This window comes from Saccopteryx leptura, chromosome 4 (genome assembly GCF_036850995.1).
Source record: "Saccopteryx leptura isolate mSacLep1 chromosome 4, mSacLep1_pri_phased_curated, whole genome shotgun sequence".
Classification (NCBI taxonomy): domain Eukaryota; kingdom Metazoa; phylum Chordata; class Mammalia; order Chiroptera; family Emballonuridae; genus Saccopteryx; species Saccopteryx leptura.
This window is the reverse complement of record NC_089506.1, coordinates 71658506-71683404: the sequence shown is the minus strand read 5'-3', so window position 1 is coordinate 71683404 and position 24899 is coordinate 71658506. Positions and strand designations below refer to the sequence as shown.

General features: G+C 39.9%; 1 protein-coding gene across 2 annotated transcripts in view; it reads right to left on the bottom strand.

The window, feature by feature from the left end:
- EDNRB (endothelin receptor type B) overlaps positions 1-23944 on the bottom strand; it is a 32458-nt gene extending 8514 nt beyond the window's left edge. The window contains exons 1-2 of one of the 2 annotated variants that reach the window (XM_066380715.1): positions 23712-23944; positions 22442-22967 (exon numbers count right to left, since the gene is read on the bottom strand). In XM_066380715.1, coding sequence (XP_066236812.1) covers positions 22442-22915 — 474 coding nt within the window. In that variant the 5' untranslated portion in view covers positions 22916-22967; positions 23712-23944. Of the gene's footprint in view, positions 1-22441; positions 22968-23693 lie in introns of both variants that reach the window. The other variant, XM_066380713.1, reaches the window with a different exon arrangement.
- Positions 23945-24899: the final 955 nt, after the last annotated feature.

The following is a 24899-nucleotide window of genomic DNA, read 5'->3' as shown; positions in this document are numbered from 1 at the left end:
CTCATGGACCTATACCGGTCCGTGGCCCGGTTGGGGACCGCTGGGTTAGAGTATTGTCCCAGCATGCTGAGCTTGTGCGTTCTATCTTGTCAGGGCACATATAAGAATCAACCAATGACAGCAAGAGTAAGTGGAACAACAAATCAATGTCCCTCTCTCTCTCTCTCTCTTTCTCCATCTCCCCTCCTCTCTCCTTAAAAACCAATTAAAAAAATAAATAATAAGTGTCCTTAGCTAGAAAGAATACAGTGCTCCTAGAATAAAGAGAACTTATTTTTATTTATTTTTTTTTTCATTTTTCTGAAGCTGGAAACAGGGAGAGACAGTCAGACAGACTCCCGCATGCGCCCGACCGGGATCCACCCAGCACGCCCACCAGGGGCGACGCTCTGCCACCAGGGGGCGATGCTCTGCCCATCCTGGGCGTCGCCATGTTGCAACCAGAGCCACTCTAGCGCCTGAGGCAGAGGCCAAGGAGCCATCCCCAGCGCCCGGGCCATTTTTGCTCCAATGGAGCCTTGGCTGCGGGAGGGGAAGAGAGAGACAGAGAGGAAAGCGCGGCGGAGGGGTGGAGAAGCAAATGGGCGCTTCTCCTGTGTGCCCTGGCCAGGAATCGAACCCGGGTCCTCTGCACACTAGGCTGACGCTTTACCGCTGAGCCAACCGGCCAGGGCAAGAGAACTTATTCTTTACCCCAGTCAACTCACTTGACTGCACAGTAACCCAGCTCAAGTAGCATGCTGCTCCTTGAACGGACTAGCTAGGCACTCTCCAGCCTTCAGGCTTTACTCTAGAGCAGGGGTCCCCAAACTACGGCCCGCGGGCTGCATGCGGCCCCCTGAGGCCATTTATCTGGCCCCCACTGCACTTCTGGAAGGGGCACCTCTTTCATTGGTGGTCAGTGAGAGGAGCATAGTTCCCATTGAAATACTGGTCAGGTTGTTGATTTAAATTTACTTGTTCTTTATTTTAAATATTGTATTTGTTCCCGTTTTGCTTTTTTACTTTAAAATAAGATATGTGCAGTGTGCATAGGGATTTGTTCATAGTGTTTTTTATAGTCCGGCCCTCCAATGGTCTGAGGGACAGTGAACTGGCCCCCTGTGTAAAAAGTTTGGGGACCCCTGTTCTAGAGCAGGGGTAGTCAATCTTTTTATACCTATTGCCCACTTCTCTGTTAGTAGTAAAATTTACTAACCACCCACTGGTTCCACAGTAATGGTGATTTATAAAGTAGGGAAGTAACTTTACTTTATAAAATTTATAAAGCAGAGTTACAGCAAGTTAAAGCATATAATAATAATTACTTACCAAGTACTTTATGTCGGATTTTTGCTAAGTTTGGCAGAATAAATCTTTATAAAACAACTTACTATAATTAACTCTATCTTTTTATTTATGCTTTGGTTGCTCCGCTACTGCCCACCATGAAAGCTGGAACGCCCACTAGTGGGTGGTAGGGACCAGGTTGACTACCACTGGTCTAGATCTTCCTTTATCCTGAAAGGCTCTTTCCCCACAGATTCGCTAGGTCAACTCCCTTGCCTCCTTCTGGTCTTGCTCAAATCTCATCTTTTCAACATGACCACACTATTAAGAACAGTAATCAGTCAGGCCTCCTGATCTCACTTACGCTACTCCACTTTCTTTTTTATCTATAGTACTTATCAACTCCTATTGCTTAGAGCATTTACTTGTTTGTTTTGTATAATTTTTGCTGTCTGGCACTTCTAGAGTATTTGACAGAATGTGGATTCTGCAATTGCCTGATATAGTTTCTGATACATAACAGATGCTTAATATATATTTAAATCCTAGTATGGATAGGCATTGGTTACACAGTGAGCAAAAAGATGTAGTTCTTGCTATTATTGATATATATATATTTCTTTTAATCTGACTTCAGACCATGTAACCATTTATTGTTTTTTTGTTTTGTTTTTTTAATTTTTCCGAAGCTGGAAACGCGGTGGCAGTCAGACAGACTCCCGCATGCACCCGACCGGGATCCACCCAGCATGCCCACCAGGGGGCAATGCTTTGCCCCTCTGGGGCATCGCTCTGTTGCGTCTAGAGCCACTCTAGTGCCTGAGGCAGAGGCCACAGAGCCATCCCCAGCGCCTGGGCCATCCTTGCTCTAATGGAGCCTCAGCTGCGGGAGGGGAAGAGAGAGACAGAGAGGAAGGAGAGGGGGAGGGGTGGAGAAGCAGATAGGTGCTTCTCCTGTGTGCCCTGGCCGGGAATCGAACCCGGGACTCCTGCACACCAGGCCGACGCTCTACCACTGAGCCAACCGACCAGGGCCACCATTTATTGTTTAACTCAGTTTCTTTCATAGGATAACTGGGTGTGCCTCACATTGGTAAATGAATCACTTTAGGGAAACATCTGGATCACATGTTTATGAGGTTTTGAAAATAAAAAGAATATTTGAAATTTATGTTTTTTTTAATGTTTTTTTAAAATGACCTTCCAAAAGTGAAAACTATTTTGAAACACAATTGAGTCTTTTTATTTCATGAGTGAAGGTTCTTTGTGGAATTTGTCAAGCTGGGTGATTTTCCTATAGAGAAATGACACCAAAGGCTGAAATGTATGTCTCATTATGAATATAAGTTGGAAATCCAACATGGGGCCAATTTTATTTATAAGTTATATATGAAAAATTACACTAATATGTAGGCAAATATTGGCAAACGTATCATAAATATGCTTATTCTAAGGTCCTGAAAACTTACAGGGCCAGGCAGGTAATAGAGAGGAGTTAGGGGAGCCAATTGTAAGGAGGTCATTGGAAGAAGATAATGGGGGGGGGGGGGGGCCTGGGGAAAATTATATCTAAAAGGAGCTGCTGCTAGTAAATGTGATGTAATTTTTGCCAAAAAACTCCATGTACAAAAACCTCAATTTTTAGCCAAAAATGGGAATTTTTATATGAAATTCCCCAATTTATGAAACTTGTCAACTAAATAATATTAAAAAAAAAAAACAAAAAAAAAAACCACATCGTGCCTGACCAGGCAGTGGTGCAGTGGATAGAGTGTCGGACTGGGATGCAGAGGACCCAGGTTCAAGACCCCGAGGTCGCCAGCTTGAGCTTGGGTTCATCTGGTTTGAGCAAAGCTCACCAGCTTGAACCCAAGGTCGCTGGCTTGAGCAAGGGGTTACTCGGTCTGCTGAAGGCCCGCGATCAAGGCACATATGAGAAAGCAATCACTGAACAACTAAGGTGTCTCAACGAAAAACTGATGATTGATGCTTCTCATCTCTCTCAGTTCCTGTCTGTCGCTATCGCTCTCTCTGACTCTCTCTCTCTGTCTCTGTAAAACAAACAAACAAAAAAAGCACATCACCCTCATATCCATACATTGTGTTAACAAAATATATCTGTGGGTTAGACTAGCCTCTATCATGTGATATTTGGATTAATTAATTGACTCAAAACTCTGGTTGTTCATTCATTCACTCAATAAATATTTATTGAGTATCCACTATGTGTCAGACGCCATTCTGAGGATAGGGTGCATATTATGTCAGTGAACAAGGCAAACTACTTGCTCTCATGGAGATTGTAGTCTAGTGAAGAAGGCAGATAAAACATGTAAATATTTACTGTGGTGTCACACAGAAGGTGTCATTACATTAAGGGAGTAAGGCAGGGGTAAAATGGGTTCACAAAACCACACAGGTTTCAAATGTACAACCCAGGAAAACGTCCTCTGTACACTGCATAGTACGCCCATTCCCCAAACCAAAGTCTTTCTGTCCCCATTTCTCCCCCTTTGCCCACCCTCCCCTCTGACAGCTTTCAATCTGTTACATGTATCTATGTTTCTGTTTCTATTTTGTTTGCAGCTTATTTTGTTTATTAGATTCCACATATAAGTGATGTCGATAGTATTTGTCTTTCTCTGACTGGCTTATTTCAGTTAGCATAATGCTCTCCAAGTCTATCCATGCTGCTGCAAAAGGGAATATTTCCTTTATTTTAATGGCCAAGTAGTATTGCATTGTGTAAATGTACCACAGCTCTTTTATCCACTCATCTACCAATGGACACTTGGACTGTTTCCAGATCTTGGCTATTGTAAGTAATGCTGCAGTGAACATGGAGGTGCATATATTCTTTAGAATTAGTGTTTCAAATTTCTTAGGATATATTCCCAGAAGTGGGATTGCTGGGTCAAAAGGCAGTTTCATTTTTAATTTTTTGAGGAAACTCCATATTGTTTTTCACAGTGGCTGCACTAGTCTGCATTCCCACCAACAGTGCACAAGGGTTTCCTTTTCTCCATAGTCTCACTAGCACTTGTTTGTTGATTTATTGATGATAGCCATTATGACAAGTGTGAGGTGATACTTCATTGTGGTTTTAATTTGCATCTCTTTGATGATTGACATTGAGCATTTTTTCATATGTCTAGTGGCCATCCATTTGTATGTCCTCTTAGAGAAATGTCTATTCAGACTCTTTGCCTATTATTTAATTGGGTTGTTTGTCTTCCTGGTTTTGAGTTGTATAAGTTCTTTGTATATTTTAGAAACAAGCAGACAAACAAACAAGCAAATAAATAAATGCCCTGGCCAGTTGGCTCAGTCATAGAGCACTGGCCTAGCATGTAGATTTTCCGGGTTTGATTCCATGTCAGGACACACAGGAGAAATAGCCATTTGCTTCTCCACCCATCTGCCTTTCACTTCTCTTTCTCTCTTCCCCTCCTGCAGCCATGGCTTGATTGGAGCAGGTTGGCCCCAGGCACTGAGGATGGCTCCATGGCCTCCACCTCAGACACTAAGAAAGGCTTGGTTGCTGAGCAATGGAGCAATACCCCAGATGGCAGAGCATTGCTCCCTCATGGGCTTTGGGATCCCAGACAGGGTGCATGCAGAAATTTGTCTCACTGCCTCCCTTCCTCTCACTGAATAAAAAGAAAAACAAAACAAGTTAATGTCTTATCAGATGTATCATTGGAAAATATATTCTCCCATTCAGTCTATTCCATTTTCACTTTGCTGATGGTTTCTTTTGCTCTGCAAAAACTTTTTAGTTTGATGTAGGCTGGTTTGTTCATTTTTTTCCTTTATTTCCCTTTCCCAAGGAGATATATCAGCAAAAATATTGTTACAAAAGATGACTGATATTTTACCGCCTACGTTTTCCTCCATGCTTTTTATGGTTTTGTGATGTACATTTAAGTCTTTTATCCATTTTGAATTTATTCTTGTGTATAGTGTAAGTTAGTGGTCTAGTTTCATTTTTCTGCATATGCCAGTATAATTTTCCCAGCACCATTTATTGAAGAAACTGTCTTTACTCCATTGTATGCTCTTACCTCCTTTGTCAAATATTAATTAATCATAAAGGTGTTGTTTATTTCTGGGTTCTCTTTTCTGTTACATTGATCTATGTGCCTGTTCTTATACCAGTACCTGGCTGTTTTGATTACAATGGCCTTGTAGTATAGTTTGACATCAGGTGTGTGGTACCTCCAACTTTGTTCTTCCTGCTCAAGATTGCTGAGGCTATTTGGGGTCTTTTTTGTTTCCATATAAATTTTTGGAATATTTTATTTCTATGAAATATGCCTTTGATATATTCTTTTTTTTTTTTTTTGACAGAGACAGAGAGAGAGTCAGAGAGAAGGATAGATGGGGACAAACAGACAGGAAGGGAGAGAGATGAGAATCATCAATTTTTCTTTGTGGCATTTTAGTTGTTCATTGATTGCTTTCTCATATGTGCCTTGACCATGGGGCTACAGCAGACCGAGTAACCCCTTGCTCAAGCCAGCGACCTTGGGTTCAAGCTGGTGAGCTTTGCTCAAACCAGATGAACCACGCTCAAGCTGGTGACCTCAGGGTCCTCCACATCCCAGTCCGATGCTCTATCCACTGTGCCACCGCCTGGTCAGGATGCTTTTGATATCTTGATAGAAATTGCATTGAATCTATAGATTGCTTTGGGGAATATGAGCATTTTAGTGATGTTAATTCTTATCTATGACCATTGTATATGCTTCCACTTATTTGTATCTTCCTCAATTTCTTTAGTATTCTATAATTTTCTGAGTACAGGTATTTTGCCTGCTGGGTTAAATATATTTTTAGTTACCTTATTTTTTTGTTGCAATAGTAAATGAGATTATTTCCTTAATTTCTCTTCCTGATAGTTCATTACTAGTATATAAAAATGTCACCACTTTCTGAATATTAATTTTTTATCCTGCTACTTTGCCAGATTTATTTATTAGATCTAGTAGTTATCTGGTAGAGTCATTAGGATTTTCTATGTATAGTATCATGTTATATTTGAATAATGACAGTTTTATTCCCTGCTTTCCTATTTGTATGCCTTTTATTTCTTCCTTTTGTTTTATTGCTGTGGTTAGGGTTTCAGTACTATGTTGAATATCAGTGATGAAAATGAATATATTTTTCTCATTTCTGAAACACTTTTAGTTTTTGCCCATAGAGTATGATGTTGGCTATGGGTTTGTCATATATGGCCTTTATCATGTTGAAGTATCATTCCTCTAGTCCCACTTTGTAGAGAGTTTTTATTATAAATGGTGCTTTTTCTGCATCTATTGATATGATCGTGTGATTTTTATCCTTTATTTTGTTTATGTGATGTATCATACTTATTGATTTGTGGATATTGTACCAACCTTGCATCCTCAGAATAAATCCCACTTGGTCATGGTGTATAATCTTTTTAATGTATTGCTGAATCTGGATTGCTAATATTTTGTTGAGCATTTTAGCATCTATGTTCATCAGGGATATTGACATATAATTTTCTTTCTTTATAGTGTCTTTATGTGATTTTGGAATTAGGATAATGCTGGCCTCATAAAAAGAGCTTGGAAGTCTTGTCTCCATTTGAATTATTTTAGAATAACTTGAGAAAGATAGGTGTTAGTTCTACTTTGAATATTTGGAAAAATTCACCTGTGAAGCGATCCAGTCTAGGACTTTTGTTTGCTGGGAGGTTTTAATTTATTTATATGTATTTTTTTGAAGTGAGAAGCAGGGAGGCAGAGAGAAAAACTCCTGCATGCGCCTGACCGGGATCCACCTGGCATGCCCACTAAAGGGTAATGCTCTGCCCATCTAAGCCATTCCTCCTTTGTAACCGGAGCCATTCTAGCTCCTGAGGTGGAGGCTGTGGAGCCATCCTTAGTGTGTAAGCCAACTTTGCTCCAATGGAGCGTTGGCTGCAGAAAGGGAAGAGAGAGAGAGAAAGGAGAGGGGGAAGGGTGGAGAAGCAGATGGGCACTTCTCCTGTGTGCCCTGACCAGGAATCAAATCCAGGACTTACACCGAGCTGATGCTCTACCACTGAGCCAACTGGCCAGAGATTATTTATGTTTTAAAAAAGATGACTCTGGCTACTCAATGTAGAATTTACTGTGGGGTCAAGAAAGGAAGAATTAATGAGTGCTCATGGTGAGCTGGACCCTATGGTGTCCTGGGGCCTAGGGAAATGAGTTAGAGACTGGATATATTATGAAGGTAGAGCCAGCAAGACTTGTTGGTGGGTTGGATGTCAGAAGTGAGAATTCAGCAAACTCAAAAAGGTTTATTATGTGAAAAGTGAAGCATCAGAATACCACAGGTCTGAACCAGGTACACCTCAGGATGCTTTGAAAGAACTACCAATTGCCCTTGGATACATAAGAAAAAATAGATTCCAACTATTTACAAGGACTCTGCCAGTCCCAGTTTGGTATAAATTATCCAGACAATATTCTAATTATCCTTAGCTATATCAGGAAAGAAAAAAAAAAAGCAAAACTAACATTATATGGCACTTACAATGGCATTATTCTAAGCACTTTACATATATTATGGAATTCCCACAACAACTATGAGGTAGTATAAATACTATCTTCATTTTATAGATAAAAAAAATGGAGGCACTTAGAAGTTAATTAACCTGCTGTATTGATTTGAAATATGTCTACAAATTGTTTGAAACTCCTCCCTTTAAAATGTGAAGTCTCATTTCCTTCCCCTTGAATGTGGGTTGATTTGCTTTAATGGATAGAATGTGGTGCAAGTTTTGGAGTGTGACGCCTGAGTACATAAAAAGCATTATGGATTCCTCCTTGCTCTCTCTTGGACCACTCATTCTGGGGGAGGCCTGCTGCCATTCCAGTACACTCATACACTTCAACAGAGAGGCCAGCACGGCAGGGGAGCAAGACCTCCTGAAAACAGCTAGGATTGATTTGCCTGGTGTGTGAGTGAAAAAGACCCTACAGCCCCCAAGGCAAACCTTCAGATAACTTTGAACCCTGCCAATGTCTTGACTGCACCTCCATGAGAGACCCCGAGCCAGTGGCTCCTGAATTCCTGAACCACAGACACAGTGAGTGGTAATAAATGTTTACTGTTTAAGCCACTAAATTTTGGGATAATTTGCTATTCATCATTTGATAACTAATATATTTGTCCTTGGTCACTCACTTAGGTAATAGATTTACATTTGAACCCACATGGTCTGATTCTAGAATCTGTAGTGTTTTAAAGAAGCTGATCTTAGAAAATAGAATATTTAGAATTAAAATTAATATTAGTATTTTTGAACACAAGGTATAGGTCAAACAATAGTAAAATATGTAGATGCAGAATAAAATTTTCTTCTAACAACCTAGCTATTTTATCCAAATAATGTCCAAAAATTTGGATAGTTTCAAGTATTTTACTGTCTCAAACTATTTTTAAATATGCAAATATTAGTATCATGGAAGTACAGCCGTCAGATGGATCAAGATGAACGAGTGCCCTGGCCACTGAAGGGAAAGAAGTCTGGCAAATGAAAATGGGCTCTGCACTGAGTCCAGGCCCTGCTTCGTGGTCACTATTGTTTTTGGCTCAGTGCAGAAATTGGATTATTGTTTCTTTATACCACTGGGAGGCCTGCGGCTCAACCTCTGACCCAAGTTATCAGAGAGGACGGGGAAAAAAACTGAAAATTATAATAATTTTCTTCAAGTGCATCACAAAAGTAGTCAGAAAGGTAATCATAAAGGTAATCATAACTGACAGATTACAATTTTCTTATCTCCCCTTATGTAAAGCCAGTAGCCAGGGCCACCATCACAGCCGCCTGGCCCATGAAGGTTCGCATTGGATTCCGACAGTTGGTAAAGAAACAGCGGAGCCAAAAACTGGTGGGCCATAGTCTTTAATTCTAGCTTGCACCCGGTGGGAAAGTAAAAACACACACTGGGCTCCAAAACCCACTCATTCAGTGCTCACGAAGCTACTGACTTATCCGAGTTCTCCTAGAATCAAAGGTTTCTAGCTCACCAGACTTATTCAGCTCTGTTCCCCATCTCCTTTCTTCTTCCTGCACAAACTCAGCACAAACTGGCTTCTCCTTCAGCACTCCACCATCTTGGCTGCTTCTCCTGGACTCCTCCACGTGGCCTTTCTCTGCTCTCCTCTCTAATGCTAGTAATAAAACTAAGCCTTAGGCTATAAGGATCCTGCCAGCTTATAGCCTGTCCCCCCACATCCAATACAAACTATAAGCGAGCAAACATATATATCATATTTAAAAACTTATTTGACCAACACCTTACAAAAGGAAAGTAAGTACAAATTAGGGAATAGAACTTTTATCAGCTTTCAGGATTTTAGGCTTTCAAGTCAGACCTGAGTGCCGCTGGTTTTTAGTAGCCACAAAAAAATGGGAGATGGAGTGGCTATGCTCAATTCTATGTTTAGTAGTGAGAAGGATGACTTCGATAATCTCTACCTCTTTCTGATCAGAAGGCTTTGTGCAGACACTGAGAAAAGTCTGATAGCCTCTGACAGAAAACATACCTACTACTCTTTCTTAGTGGCCTCTAGCAAGAATATCTTTGAGAATTTAGTACTTGGAGCTTATTTGAAATGCAAAGACAACAACCTCTTGTTTAATGGTAAACAGAGCCTTGGGTGAGGAGAAACCTATGAAGTTAAAAAAAAATCACTGTCGACTAAGGTGGCTTCTTTAATATTTGGTTTAAAAATGATCTCATAGATTTTTATAATTCCTGGAAATTAATTATTTCACTATTCAGTGACAAAAATAATGACATCCAGCATGTAGAATTTGAAGTCTAACAATATAGCTTTTCTCTTTGTGGAAGAAATTTATTTACTTTAGTACAGTACAGGAGAAAACAACTAAAACTTTAAATCTAGTGATGACATTTTCATTCTTTATATTTATTTATTTACTTTACCTCATTAAATTAGATATCTTACAGGAAAGGTCTGAATTCTGAAGACAAATCAAGCATGTAATCAAACAAGTCTCTCTGACCGAGAAAAGAATATTAGAGTTTGATATTGTTTCTAGGTCTCTGACACATAAATTAAATTTTTAGGTCTTGTTTAAAATTAAGTTTGGGGCTCTGGCTGGATGGCTCAATGGATAGAACATCAGCCTGGCATGCAAATGTCTTAGTTTAATCCCTGATCAGGGCACACATACAAAGTGACCATTTGCTTCTCTTTTCCTCCCTCTCCCCCTTCTCTCCTTCTTCCCCTCTTGCATCCAGTGGCTCAGCTGATTCAAGCATTGGCCTCAAATGAGAATTGCTAGGTAAATCCTGGTTGGGGCATGTTGGGAAGATAAAATATATTATGCTCACTTTGTTAAAGATGGTGCTGCCCACATGGAAGCCCATTGCCCAGCTGATTGCTTGGGATGGGCGTGATTATATTAATGTGTGTTGGGGGCGGGCTGTGGGCAAGCAGGATCCTTGTAGCCTGGGGCTTGGTTTTAGGACTAAGCCTTTCCCACCCTTTTTGATGTGGGGTGGTGTACTCTCATGAGGAATCCCATTATGCCTCAAATAAGTGACTTTGTAACAGAGATTTCCTTGTTTGTATATTGGATTAAAGGTTTTGGTTTCTTCACTATAAAGTGGGGCAGAACGGGAGCTTACTCTCTCTCAGTTCCTGAGATTAGCATTAGAGAGGAGAGCAGAGAAAGGCCACGTGGAGGAGGCCAGGAGAAGCAGCCAAGATGGCGGAGTGCTGAAGGAGAAGCCAGTTTGTGCAGAGTGTGCAGGGAGAAGGAAGGAGTTGGGGAACAGAGGTGAATAATTCTGGTGAGCTAGAAACCTTTGATTCTAGGAAACTCGGATAAGTTAGTAGCTTTGTGAGCACTGAATGAGTGGGTTTTGGAGCCCAGTGTGTGTTTTTACTTTCCCGCCGGGTGCGAGCTAGAATTAAAGGTAACGGCCCACCAGTTCTTGGCTCCATTGTTTCATTACCATCTGTCCGAATCCAATGCAACCCTTCATGGGCCAGGCGGCTGTGATGGTGGCCCTGGCTACTGGCTTTATAGGGCATATTAGAAGTCTGTCTATCTTCCCTTCTCTCACTTAAAAAAAATAAAAATAAAAATAAATAAAATTAAGCTTGAGTCTGGCCTGTGGTGGCACAGTGGATTGAGGATTGGTTGCCATTTTGAAACCCTGGGCTTGCCCAATCAAAGCACATGCAATAAGTAATCAATGAACTAAAAGTGAAGCAACTATGAGTTGATATGTTCCACCCACCCCCACACCCCCTTCAAATCAATAAATGAAATCTTTAAAAACTAATAAAATAAAATTAAGCTTGAATATTTATTGCCTATCATTTAGGAAAAGTGAATCAGTTAGAAAGTACTCCCATAACTGATGCTGGTTTTCACATCATGATGGCTCATCCAAGGGTGAGCTTTTGTTACTTTGAGTCCTATAAGCAATGTGTTATCCATTTGACAAATGATAGCCTATGATTGTGCTGACTCTTTCCCCTTAGGCTTATACTGTTTCCCTAGCACATTTCCTTTATGTGAATAAACACAAATAAATAAATAATCACTAGATTAAAAAAAGACGTGAGCATAAGAATTATAAGGTTTCAAATCAAGAACGGCCATCATTTCATAACTTTATGTTGGAATAGCTGTTTAAGAAAGGAAAAATAGACAACAGAATCCAAATAAATTATTTTTATATTACATTGTAAAATTATTTTTAGATTATAATAATTTTTTAAAAAATGTCTAAGCGGCTAAATAGCATAAACAGCAAATTAATGTTTTTTCTTTAAGGGGTATTAAGTGAGTCTCTCCAAGTGGGGGATTTACATTTTTAATATCTCATTTTAATTAAAAATTACATTCTTGAGAAATTAAATGGAAAAAAAACCCTGCAATACATACCACTCTTAGTTATCAAAGGATTCAAGCCCCATAAAGTCTGGAAATTCCAAAGTTAACCATCTTATATTAACAAATGTTCATTTGCCTCATTAATCACATATATCATTTCTTTTTTTCCTTTTTTTTTTTTTTTTACTTTCTGTTAATTGAATTTATTGGGGTAACATCAGTGGTGGGATTCAAATAATTTAACAACTGGTTCTCTTTCCTAATGACCATTTTAAGTATAAAAATATGATAAACCAGTTGTATGGCCAGTTGTTGCCACCATTATGGCCATGTACATGCAGATTCTCATTGAATTCAGACAGTCAGTAAAGAAACAGTGGAGCCAAAAAATGGTGGGCCATCTTTTGTTAAAGTCTTGCACCAGCCGACGAGCAAACACACAGGGAAAACACTTCCCTCTTCATTCATTCAGAGCTCACAAAGCCCTGACACATCCAGTTCCACAACTAGGAGAATCTTCTCCAGTTCCTCCTAGAATCAAGCCCCCACCAGTCTAAGTGGAGCGTGCAAGAGCCTCTCACCTCTGGTTCCCCATCTGCCAACATGGCTTCTTCCTCAGCACCCTACATTCTCTCTGTTCTCTCTGCAAAACATGGCTTCTCTCTCTTTCCCTGCCATCTTGGTTTCTTTCTCTCTTTTTCCTTCTCTCCTTTCGAAACTTTTCTGGTATGAAAACCTCTCCATTAAACATTAACAAGACAGTGACCCTTCCCAAGCAGAAAGGTATTTTGCAATTTTACAGATCATATACCTGGCTGCCCAGCACCATTTTTAACAATAAAAGTGAGCAAACTCAAAAAACACAAATTTTACAAACTTATTTGCCCAACAAAAAGGTAGTTTATTACACTATTTCATGCATTTAATACTTAAATAAGAACAATAAAAGGATTAAATAAAACTAGATTATGTTATGAGTTTTAAAATATTAATAAAAAATATTAAATAATACCTGACAAAAAAAAAAACAATAAAACTATTATTTAAGATATTTCCATATTGCTTCTTGATTGGCGTCCTCACTTGCAATTTTTTTTTATCTATGGGTGAAATAACATTACTATGGGCATTTAGAATATGCTGTTGTGAAGATGAATGTTAAAAAAAGAGTAAGGAATGTAAATATGTGATTTCCACATTCAGCAACTGCCCAGGTGCCCACCTTAGAGAGAACCCCGATTACAAGTGCCATTTTAACAACTGGTTCGCTGAACTCAATAAAAAATTAGGTATCAGTTCTGCCAAATAGGTGCGAATCAACTAAATTCCACCACTGGGTGACACTGGTTGTTAACAAAATTATACAGATTTCAAGTGCCCGATTCTGCAACACATCTCTGTACACTGCACTGTGTGTTCACCCCCACGTCAAGTCTCCATCCATCACCATTTATCTCCCCATATCCTCCTCTACCATCCCCTCCCTGCAGTCAACACACTGTTGTCCATGTTCATGAGTTTTCTCTTTGAATCCTTTTTTGTTCAATCCTTTTGCCTCTTTACCTAGACCCCCTCCCAGAGAGCTGTCAGCCTGCTCTCTATCTATAAGTCTGTCTCTATTTTACTGTTTTTTAAATTAAGAGTAAACACTGGGTTTTAACTGCTTATTTGTTTCATAATATTCTACTACATTTTTAATGCTTAGCACAGTGCCTGGCATACAGTAGTCACTCATTTAAATGTTTGTTAAATGGTAGTGAAAAAATGAATAAATAGATGAACAAATTAATTTGATTTGAAAACAAATCTTATAAAACTTTTGTTATGAGCATTTCAGTTGTCAAATTTGAAACAAGTTCCTTAGAAAATTGAGATAGCTTTGCATTTATTTTTTTGTCTTGCCTACTCCATATCTTTCCCGATTCAAGATGATCAGGTCTTCTCAACACATAGAACCAGAGCCTTGAAGTGTGAAGGCTGGCTGTTCTATTGTTGGACTTCTGCCTTCCAAGGAGGCTGGAAAAGGTCAAAAGCAAAAATTCTTCTTCCACACTCTTGTTCCTACTCAAACCTGTCACAGAAATGACTGATATAAAACAGAACCTTCTGTTTCTCACTATGTAATGGGATTTTATGAGGAGCTTTAGTTGTAAATTTGGGGGTGACGGTGCAGTGAGCATAGAAACCCTATCAGAGACGATCATTTAAGAGGCTGGGGGAGCACTGTATTAACAAAGTCAAACAAGGATTATTTTGCCAGATTGCTATTTGTTCCATGTCATGATGAACTGTGAATGTTTCTTTCGAATGACTGGCATTACGTTTTCACAGTAAGAGTCAGCAGAAGGAAATAATGGTTGTGTTTCACAATTTTGGAAAAGGCTGTATTCTTCTGTTTTTAAATCTCTGTTTCCTGAAGCAGATAAGAGCTTTTTCTGCATTTGAACTATCATTTTGATAACATAGTACACTCTCATTCAAGGATTTCCTTGTCAGATCTCGCTTTCTTTTTGTAGTTATGACTAAGGAGAGAATTTAAGGAAAGCTGCTGGTCAAGTGCATAGAAAATATTTTCTTGACATACATTTCACCCGTGCCCTAGGGGACAAATATCAATTACAGGTTCCATTCTGCATCCATTAAAATGCACTTAATCACTTATGAATTAGACCATGTGGGTCAGAAATAATGTCGGGTTATCTCCCAAGAGTGCTATTTAAAATAGACCAGAATGTGAACAGTGCCCCCTGGAGTTGTGCATGACAGAAGCTCTCTCCCTAGGAATCTCTTGCATGTATGCTACTGCTCTGGAAAGATTCTATGGCTTGTTAAAATAGAATGTTGACTCCATGAATATGAACTAAGGTTCTTGAAACAAAAGCTCTAAAAAGAAGCAAAGAGATAGAAAATGATTAAAAAAATATCATAGGAGAAATTTGTTTCCTTTCAAATATTTCTCTACCATTGTTACAATAAAATTTATTCCCAAATCTGTAACAAATAAAAACAAATGAATTACTACTCTTCTGTTATCTGAATTAAAATATAATCCATAGCTTGTGCTTAAAACCTTTCACTGGCACATTACATATTTTGAAAAGGTTCACCTAAGAGCATTAAGAAATACCATTTATTTTTATTAGTCGCTTATTTATTAGTCACTTATTTGTACTCAATTTTCTGAGAAGATCACCATGACAATGGAAGAAACTGAAGAATTATAACTTGATGGCCTCATGGCTCAAAAGAGACTCAAAGTTAATGAGTTCAACAAACCTTATAAAGTAATTTTATGTCTGTCTTAAACCTTATTCTATTCAAAGAATACCTTATGAGACATTGGTACATTATTAAGAGAAAACATTTGATTACTACGGAAATAAAAATCTCTTTAAAATACAAGGTGGATTTTATAGTTATTTGTATGGAAAATAATGCAATAATTAATAAATAATAATGCAAGAATAAACTGTTTCATGTACTCACAAGTGTAAACCTACTTTTGCCCCACCCTGTAATCTGAAAACACTGAATGAGAGGAAAAAAGACAGTGTACAGTGTATATATCCAAGGCAAGTTTTCTTCCTTTCTGGAAACTATGATGGAGCAAAAGAGGAGATAAATGGAGAAGGGACCCACATCAGGAGACAAGACTATGGCTGTCTCAGGCACAGAGACTTGCTTGAGTAATGCTTCAGTCAACTATGCTAATAAATTTCTGATTCAAGAATGGTCCAATTTCTCTCTCCTTCCAACCACCACATTTTGGCTATTTTCTTGTTTCTTTACATTTTGACCAGAGGATCTATAGCATAAGAAAAGGAATAAATCTCTAAACTAAAATCATTGGAAAGAAAAGAAGTCTAAAATTAGAGAAGTTGTTGGCAAAGGTATGCCCATGCACCAGACTCAGCTATCTTCCAAACATAACCAACCTCTTTTTAACTTTGTTAAATACTGAAAGGGAATGTTTCACATCATAAATTACATCTTGAATCTCTTTTCAGCTGAGGCTTTATCTGTCAACACCCTTTAACACACTTAATCACTTATTAGCATTTGGCATGTTTCTTTAAAAATAGTCAACTATAGCATATTAGCCACACAGAGATAACCTTATATGGTTTTCTTTGTGAAATGAAGAACATGGTGTCTTGGCCCTGACACAACAGGGTCTTGGCTATGTCATCCTCTCGTACAGCTATGGAAATATCTTCAATCTTGAACGACTCATTTAAAGTGAACAAAGAAAAAAATGTAAAGCCTTTTGATATGTAAGCCTTACCCTATTGAAAGAAACATTTCCTTAACATTTTAAGAGTCTTGGATTTATGAAGTTATCAAGCTGTAGATCAAAGGCAAATACAAGAAGTACTGTGGAGTTAACCTAAAGAACCTTTCATTGCCCAAGGCCAAGTGTTTGCCAACCATTTTGTGACGGGAATCCAAGTGTGAAGCAGTAAATTGGGAGTATGAAGTCTTGAGTTTCTGGGTTATTTGAATTCTGTGATTGAACTGTTATTCACTTATGACCAATACCTTCATACAGAAAGGAGAACAAACTTCTCCCTTTCTTTTTTATCTGCACAGTTATAAAAAAATGTAAGTTAGAGAAATCTTGCTGCTGTTATATCTTATGTGTAATATCTTTTGTCACCAACACTTGACTGGTACTGACTGTTGCAGGTACTATGCTAGGTGGGCAGGACTGTTAGTTTTATTTAATTGAATTGAGGTCATTTAAAGTCTTCCTCTTTATTAATACTTTTTAAAAGCTAATATTTTAAATGTGCTTAATTGGTGCTCCTTACATTTTTTTCCAAATAAATGAATCTCAAAGGTATCTAGGTTCCATTTGGGTTGAAAATTCTTCTGCTACTAAAACATCTCAGGATATTAATAAATATTAGTAAAATATCTCACTCAATTGGAAATGAAAACCATTTTATTATCCTGGAAGAAATTAGACTCCCCTACCCAATGATACCATTACATCTGTTTACTGATTGGAAAATTATAACTTCAAAAGTTAAATTCTATTATGTTCCATTAACTTTTACTTCTAATTTATGAAACTGGTTAATTATACACAAACTTACTGACTATCACTACTAAACTTGTTAAATACTATAAGTACCCTAAGATCAAATAGTGAAAAAGGTGACTTTGTTCAGAAATATAGTTTTGATTGTGTCACAAGCAGAAAATATCTGATTACCAGACAAGGTCACTTGACTCAAAACTCATTTGTGGGTTCAGTGAAGCAATTCCACATTTTGACATGCTAGCATTTTAATGTTATCCGTACCTCTTCCTTAACTAAACATTAAAGATCAGCAGTTTTGCCTCTCAGAATTATGAAGGCAGCCTGTTGCCTCTAATAATAGCCTATAAAGTCTTACAGCAAAGCCATCTAAAAGCACTCCAACAGGTCACCAGGCGAATTAAAAAAAAAAACCCTCTCTGCCACAACTGAACAACTAATTACGCTCAGATCCTTATCAAACTAATGTCCATATCAATATTTGCCTTATCAGTTTACAAGCAAATTTGTTTTCAAAAGCAATTTGCTTACACATAAAGGAAGCCATCTTTGAGAATTAGCTGTATCAACTCAGTTGTCCACATAAATATAACACAAAGAGAGTGAAATTGTTCAATAAAATCCATAAATAATTTAAAAATTCATTATTTGCTCAAAAAAATTAACTTCTTGAGAAGTTAAAGAAATTTAAACTTCAACCTGACAGCAAGGCTTGTTGAATATCCCTACTAAACCAAACCAAGACAAACCAAATAACCAAGCAACCAACACTATAAAAACCTTCACAGCGTCTACAAGAGCACCCAGCTCTTTTGCTTCCCATTCTGATTCTCATGAAGCTTTGACAGTGGTGCTGACTTAGTAGCCAGACAGGCTCTCACAGATAGCAGACATCTCGATTACCCCGCTCATTTTAGTCTATCTAGGAAGGATACAAAGGAGTAGCTTGTGAATAAGGAGAGATGCATCCTCACATCAAAGACTTAACCCCTGGCTTTTGGGTCAGGAACATATATAACCCATTTGAAATACTGATATATATATATTAGAGCTAGACATCAATGCATGTATATCTCTCTGGAGATGTATAATAACTTTGGAGTACAATATGGCGATACTATCAGAATTACAAATGAATGCATCATCTGATATAGTAATTCTAGTTCTAGAAATTTACCCTTCAGATAGAGTCCCACGTGTGCAGAGTCATATGTAGAAGGATGTTATTTGTAGACATGGTTATAATGGTAAAAGCTGAAAGAAAACTCTAAACAAATTTTGATTATTATTCATACACACACACACACATATTTGCTTACTATGTGCTAGGTACTATACCAAATAATATTTACTTATCTACTTATGTATCTATTATATATATGTATATTAAATACTCTCTTTGGGTGATTGCATTTTTATTTTCTATCAGGATGGTCTTATGCAATACAGTGTATAACAGCCCTGCTGTGTGCGGCTGAGAAGGATAAACAAAAATTTTATTTTCAGAATGTTTACATGAATATTTGAAGCAGTTCAACGACTTCGGGTAGCTGAATGTTCTACAGTAGCTCTCTGGCTTTCAGCACAGGATTTCCTCCCTGACACAGGACACCTGGTGAGAGGACTGGCTCTACCTACAAGTTTCCAGAGTTCCAGGTCCCTGAGAGAGTAAAGGTAGAGTGGACAAATTCCCTAAGGTTTTCCAGCCCCTCAAGCAGCACCTCTCTGGGATGTCCTGCCTCCCTCCACAGCGGTATCAAGGACTATGGCTTCCAGCAAATCTATGACATCCTGTGGATTGTCTGCTTTACTAAACTCTAGATTTACTGAACTCCAGGTTAATGGGATAGACTCACACTGATGCTCTGGAGCTCTCGGTGTGCCAACAAAGGGGTTCAGGGAGTCTATGAAGCCCCAGAAATTGTTTGTGCATATATATGTGTATTACTATATATTATGTATTTATTATAGCATATATATAAATTGTATATGATATGTTAATTATATATAATATAAATAACTGGATTCTCAAAGACAACTGTAACACCTTACCAAAAAGAAAATTAGAAATCACTGGTTTACAGATCCAAGTCTCCACTTTAGGAGAAATTTAAATTGCATTCATAATTATAAGTGAATTGCATTTGCTTAAATTACTTTCTGTGAAGTATATATAATACCTGACTGCTCTGAAATTCTCAATACATTTAAAAATAATTACTTATATAGTGTCACAATCATTTAGCATATTAAATGGCTTTTAACTGTACCTGTATTAAGTGATTTGGTAAATAAAGCCTTTCGGAAATAGCTATTATCAATATTGTGCACTACAGACCATTGTAAGGGAATTTCAGGAAACAGAAACACTCATATGACTAGCCCTGCAGGTAGCTCAGTTGGTTAGAGCATCATGCTAACACACCTAAGTCAGGGTACATACAAGAGTCAACCAATGAATGCACAAAATAGTGGAACAATAAATTGATGTTTCTTTTTCTGTCTCTCTCTAAAATCAATTAAAAAAAAAAAAGAAAAAATCCTCACATGACTCAAATTAAAACAGAAAATGCTTGCCAAGCATCCTGCTGTGTGGTCGGGTGTCACGATTCCATCAATGCTCTCCGATACAGCCATAACAATACTCCAGGTTGGAGAGAGGTGTGCTGTGTCTGAGCTCACTTAGGGCAGGGAATGAGGAGGGCCGCAGGTTCTAGGGGTAGATGGCCTGGGTTCAAGCTTAGTTTTGTCACTTCCTCATGGTATGACTGGGCAAGTTACTTCACCTAACATGTGGTTTCTCCATAAAATGGGAGGAGTGGTTACCAGATGTTTTGTTGCAGTGATTTAATAAAATAAACCAAGTACCTAGTGCATAATAAATGCTAGCCATTATTGTTATATTACACCTCAAATGACATCTATTTATACATATTATATAAATCAACCAAAGGGTACCAGTGTGGGATTCACTGATGATAAACATAATGTTGGGACCTAATCCTTTGTGATGGATTTGTTTATGATCAATATAGAAGCCTAGATGGCCCAATTTGTAATGACTCATTAGTTTGTTAATTTCAGAAGTAAAAACACAGTTTCAACAGACTAAGGCAGAAGGATGTAGCTTCCTATGGAAATAATAAAGGAATTTAAAATGAATGAAAGTAAAATCTGTGAGCCTCCTTGGGAGTCAAATATTCTCTGGCATATTGAATGTAATAATTTGACAAGATGTAGAAAGCAGTTCTTCCAGGGAAGAACTGATTTACATCTTGTCTGAAAGCAACCTATGAAAGGGAAATGTTTTCCACCCCAGGTTCCACACAGCCCTTCAGCTGCTGGCTGACTTCGGAAGGTTTCTAACTGGGCTGGACATGTGGGGTTTCCTGGGACCTCCCTAAACTGACTTTTACAAAATTCTGTTCAAGTCTAGCAAAACTAGACATAATCTCCCTTTTGAGAGGGATCTCGTTTCACATATTTAAAAATTTCTCAGAAAATCATGTACTCTAAAGTTTCTCAAGTCAGTTTTAATGAATTGAATTGAAATTCCTCTGACAAATTAAAATGGTAATACTTGGTCTATGGGAATCCTTAAGGAATAAATGGGTCACTTCTGGCCCAAATGGAACTTTGACAGTATTTAAGGGGCCCATTTCAGTCTGCACTGCTCCCAGATAACTCTCAAAGTTCATAAGTACCAGCTGTCATGCAGAATTTTAGAATTTCTTCTATTTATCACCTCTTTCTAGGACTATTTTCCTCTAGGGCCTTGATCGAAACATGAATCCTATCTCTATACCTCAGAAGTTTCTAGAATTCCCTTAAACTATGGCCGTTTGGATTGGGATTTTCAGAGATTCATGAAGGGCAATTTAAAGGTTGCCTTATGATAATTCCTCCTGCCACAAGATCAAGCATCCCTTATAATCTTTCCCAACCCTACACCCCCTTTTCTTCTCCCGTACTGAGTCCAAGACTAGCTTCAGGCAAAAATCTGCACAGCACATACGCATTCCCTTACACTTCGGTTCTGTTTTGTGTGCGACTTCCTATTGCTGATCATAATGGGACAGCAGTTTCATACATTTTCACAGGCCTTTAAATTTTTTTCAGCTCTTTCACTTAGGCTATTTTTTCTTAACACCACAAAACCCCAGTGAGTGGGCATGAGCAGTCTTATTGTAGAGTTGAGGAAACTGAGTCCCAGAGAAGTTGGGATGTGTCCAGACTTCCAAAGCCACCTGGAGTCAAGTAGTGTGGAGGTCTCTGTCCTGATTTAGCTCTCTGTGCCTGATTCCTCTGATGCCTGTGGTGATCATATAATAATGTTAGCTACTGAAACCATTCTTCACAGACTTTGAGTGCTCTTGGTCTGGTCCATGATGTAATCTATGGGTTGCACTTGGAACCTGACAGATTAGCCTGATTACTGCTTCCATCTCTTACTCATTGTGCGACTTTGAACATCCTATTAGTCATCTGTAAAATGGAGTAATATTTACTTGTAGGTTGTCAAAATGAGTAAAGGACTGTGACACATCTAGCCCAGTGCTTGGCCCACTACAGGCATCTAAGAGAAAGTAGGAACAATACAGTCATTCACAGAAGGAGAACTATGTTCCCCTACTCCTCAGGCTAGGTCTTTTTCTTCTAAAACGTTTGATTCTTAAAAACAGATCCCAACCCTCCTACTTTCAGGGTCTTCCAGGAAAATGCCTCCCAAAGTTAGTGCATGAGTCACTTAAGTATCTTAAGATGCAGGCTTGATTTAGTAAGTTTGGGGTGGACCTGCAGTTCTAACAAGCTCTCAGGTGATATCAATCCCACTTTTAAACGACACTTTGAGCAGCGAGAATGTGCCCAGTGAGCTGGACTTAGGGACAAAATTCTTCAGGACCTGTGGTTCTCAAACTTCACAGTTCATCATAACCAAATGGAGGGCTTTTAAAATAAAATAACAAATTTGTGTCCCACCTCAGAGCAAGGCCATAAAATGTCATTTCTAACTCATTTCCAAGTAATGTTGATGCTGCTGGTCTAGGAACTACAGTTGTTCTACACTTGGAAGGAGGTACTGAAGACCAGAAGGAAATTTGGTTCCAGTGATTACTGACTTTCAGGAGGGGATAAACCCTTTTGAGTATGCTCCCTCCAAATGCTTTCCCATCCCCTACTCCCTAAGAAGTCACCCTCCCCTCTCGATATTAACGGGCACCCTTTACCTTGTAGACATTGATGGGGATGTCAATGATGATGTGCAGCAGGTCTCCCAGAGCCAAGCTGGCTATCAAGATATTAGGGCCGTTTCGCATGCACTTGTTCTTGTAAATGATTCTCAGCAGTGTGGAGTTTCCGATGATGCCCAGCACGAACACTAGGCAGGACACCACCGTGTTGATGTACTTGAAAGTCTCTTTGATTTCGATGGAGCTTTCGCACCAGGGAGGGGAGAGGTTGTGAGCCGGCTTCCCTGCTTTGGGCACCCGCGGAGGTGCAGACGACCATGGCACGCTGGCGTTCAACCCCGTCGGCCGGGTGGTCTTAGTAGGGGGCGTCATTATCTCTCCGGTACCCAGAAGTGGCGGAGTGGCCCAAGCAGAGGGGAATCCCTTCTCTTCTCCCTGGGCCTCCGCCATACCGCTGGCAAGGATCAGGGCCACCAGGGTACATCCGCACAGGCTTAGCCGAGGCTGCATGCTGCTGCCTGCTCCAGTAGGCGTTGGGTGGCCGCTCCGCAACTTTCAGAGTCTGGAGACCACCAGGGGAAGGAAGACAGATCACTGGGTCAGCTCCCTCAGCCACGCCCCTGCAAACCGCTAGCTCGGAACGCAGCCGCGCCTCTATCCGCGCGCAAAAGTAACTCAAGTTTGCGCGCCAGTGGGAGACTGGCCGGTGTGACCAGCCTGCACCCGTTGTCTGTCCTTCCAGAACCAGATTTCCCGGTGGTTTTTCTCCCCCGCGTCATCCCACCTCCCCCCACCCCTCAGGGTTAAATGACTCGCAGTGGGGCGGGGAATTCTGGAAGGCTGGGTGTCCAAGGCAAATCTCTGAGTTTCTCGGTGCCCGGGGTGAGCGTGCACGTTCTAAGGACGCGTGGGGACTGGGGAATCAAGGCACTCAGAGGCCAAGGTTGTGACAATCTAAGCATTTTGCCCCGCAGGGAACCCCGATATCCTGTCTGTGAATGCCAGGACTCCTCCTGGTGGGTGAAAGCCGCTACTCCCCGGCTGCCTGCGCTCAGGTTCCCGGGCAACTCGGGAAATCTGGGAGACTTCTTAGCTCCGTCCGATTTGGGAGGACTATCCGCATTAACTCGCAAGCTTCTCTCCGCCAAGGAGCTTCACACACTCACACGCCCACCTTTCCGCCAACCTCAATTCGTGTCTATACTTTTTTTTTCCTCCCAATAAAGCTGAAAACCCAGGACAAGGTTCAATCACTGATTTTAATTCAACACCAAGCCAACGTGTTTACCTCGCAGAAAGGACGCACCAGGCGCAAAGCGACAAAGCCGGGACCTCTTTCCCGGGAGCCGCTCGGCTCGCAGCTCGGTTCCCCCCGCGCGCTGGGAGCAGAGCACGACTCCCTGCGGCTGCAAGCGGGTCTGGCTCGACGGAACTCGGAGGGAATGCCAGACCGTGCAGTCTCCACAGTTCACTCGGGCTCTTTGCTGTCCTTAGACAAGTACTTTTTATTCATTCGTCCCTTCCCCATCAATCACCGCCAGACTCCTCCCGCGCCCTGCGACCGCGCCGCAACCTTTCCCCTTGGGCGATGCCTGGACAGCATCAGCAGGAGCTGCCCGAGGGAGAGGGCAGTCAGCTCCCGGCCGGGACGCGTCCGGAGGGGCAGTTTATTTGCCACAGTTCCGAGTTCTTCAAACCTCGAGCCTAAACCGGAGGCAAGTTTCTACGCACTCGGTGACATGCTCGGGCTCCACACTGGAGTATTAAACTCTGTATTAAACGTGATAACCTGGATTTTTAATGCAGACGGTGATCTTTTATTAAATATCCCGTGCGATGCTCTTTGCTCTGTTTTTGTTTTGTTCTTGAATTTCAAGTTCACATCGTCCCCAGCACGGAAGAATGCGACCCTTTCTTCTCAAGACCTCTCACTGTCCTGGGACAGGACTAAAATCCCACCCTTTATTGTCTATAGCTGCGGCTAGTCTCTCTTCCTGCTCTGTTCTGAAGTGTTATTGTCTGGCCATCTCATGGACCCGATACAGAGAACATGAAAATAATCAGAACATTGCCATTCAAATTCAGGATGATATTTATAGGATAGAGTCATAAAATAAATTTTTCCTATTCATCCCTGAAATTAATTTTTTTTGGTGAGGTAAAAATAGTAGCGACTGATCTGATAGTTTTGCCCAAAGATTGTATGAAACAGAAGTCAGAAATTTTAGGCTGTGTGATGCACGTGGGATGTTACTCTGCTGTCTTCCAGTCAACTGGTTGGATCTGTGAAATTTCAGACCAAGAAGGAACCATTTCATGGAGCAACTCACCTAGAAACCAGGTGTCTGTCTGGTCCTGGCTTCACAACTAGTTGATGGCATAGGTGGGACAAGAATCCTGAATTTTTTACTTCTGTGCAATGCTTTCTGGGAAAGTAGAAGTAGAAAATCAAGTTCTATTTAAAAAGATGAACTTTGAGTGTGAAATACAGTCT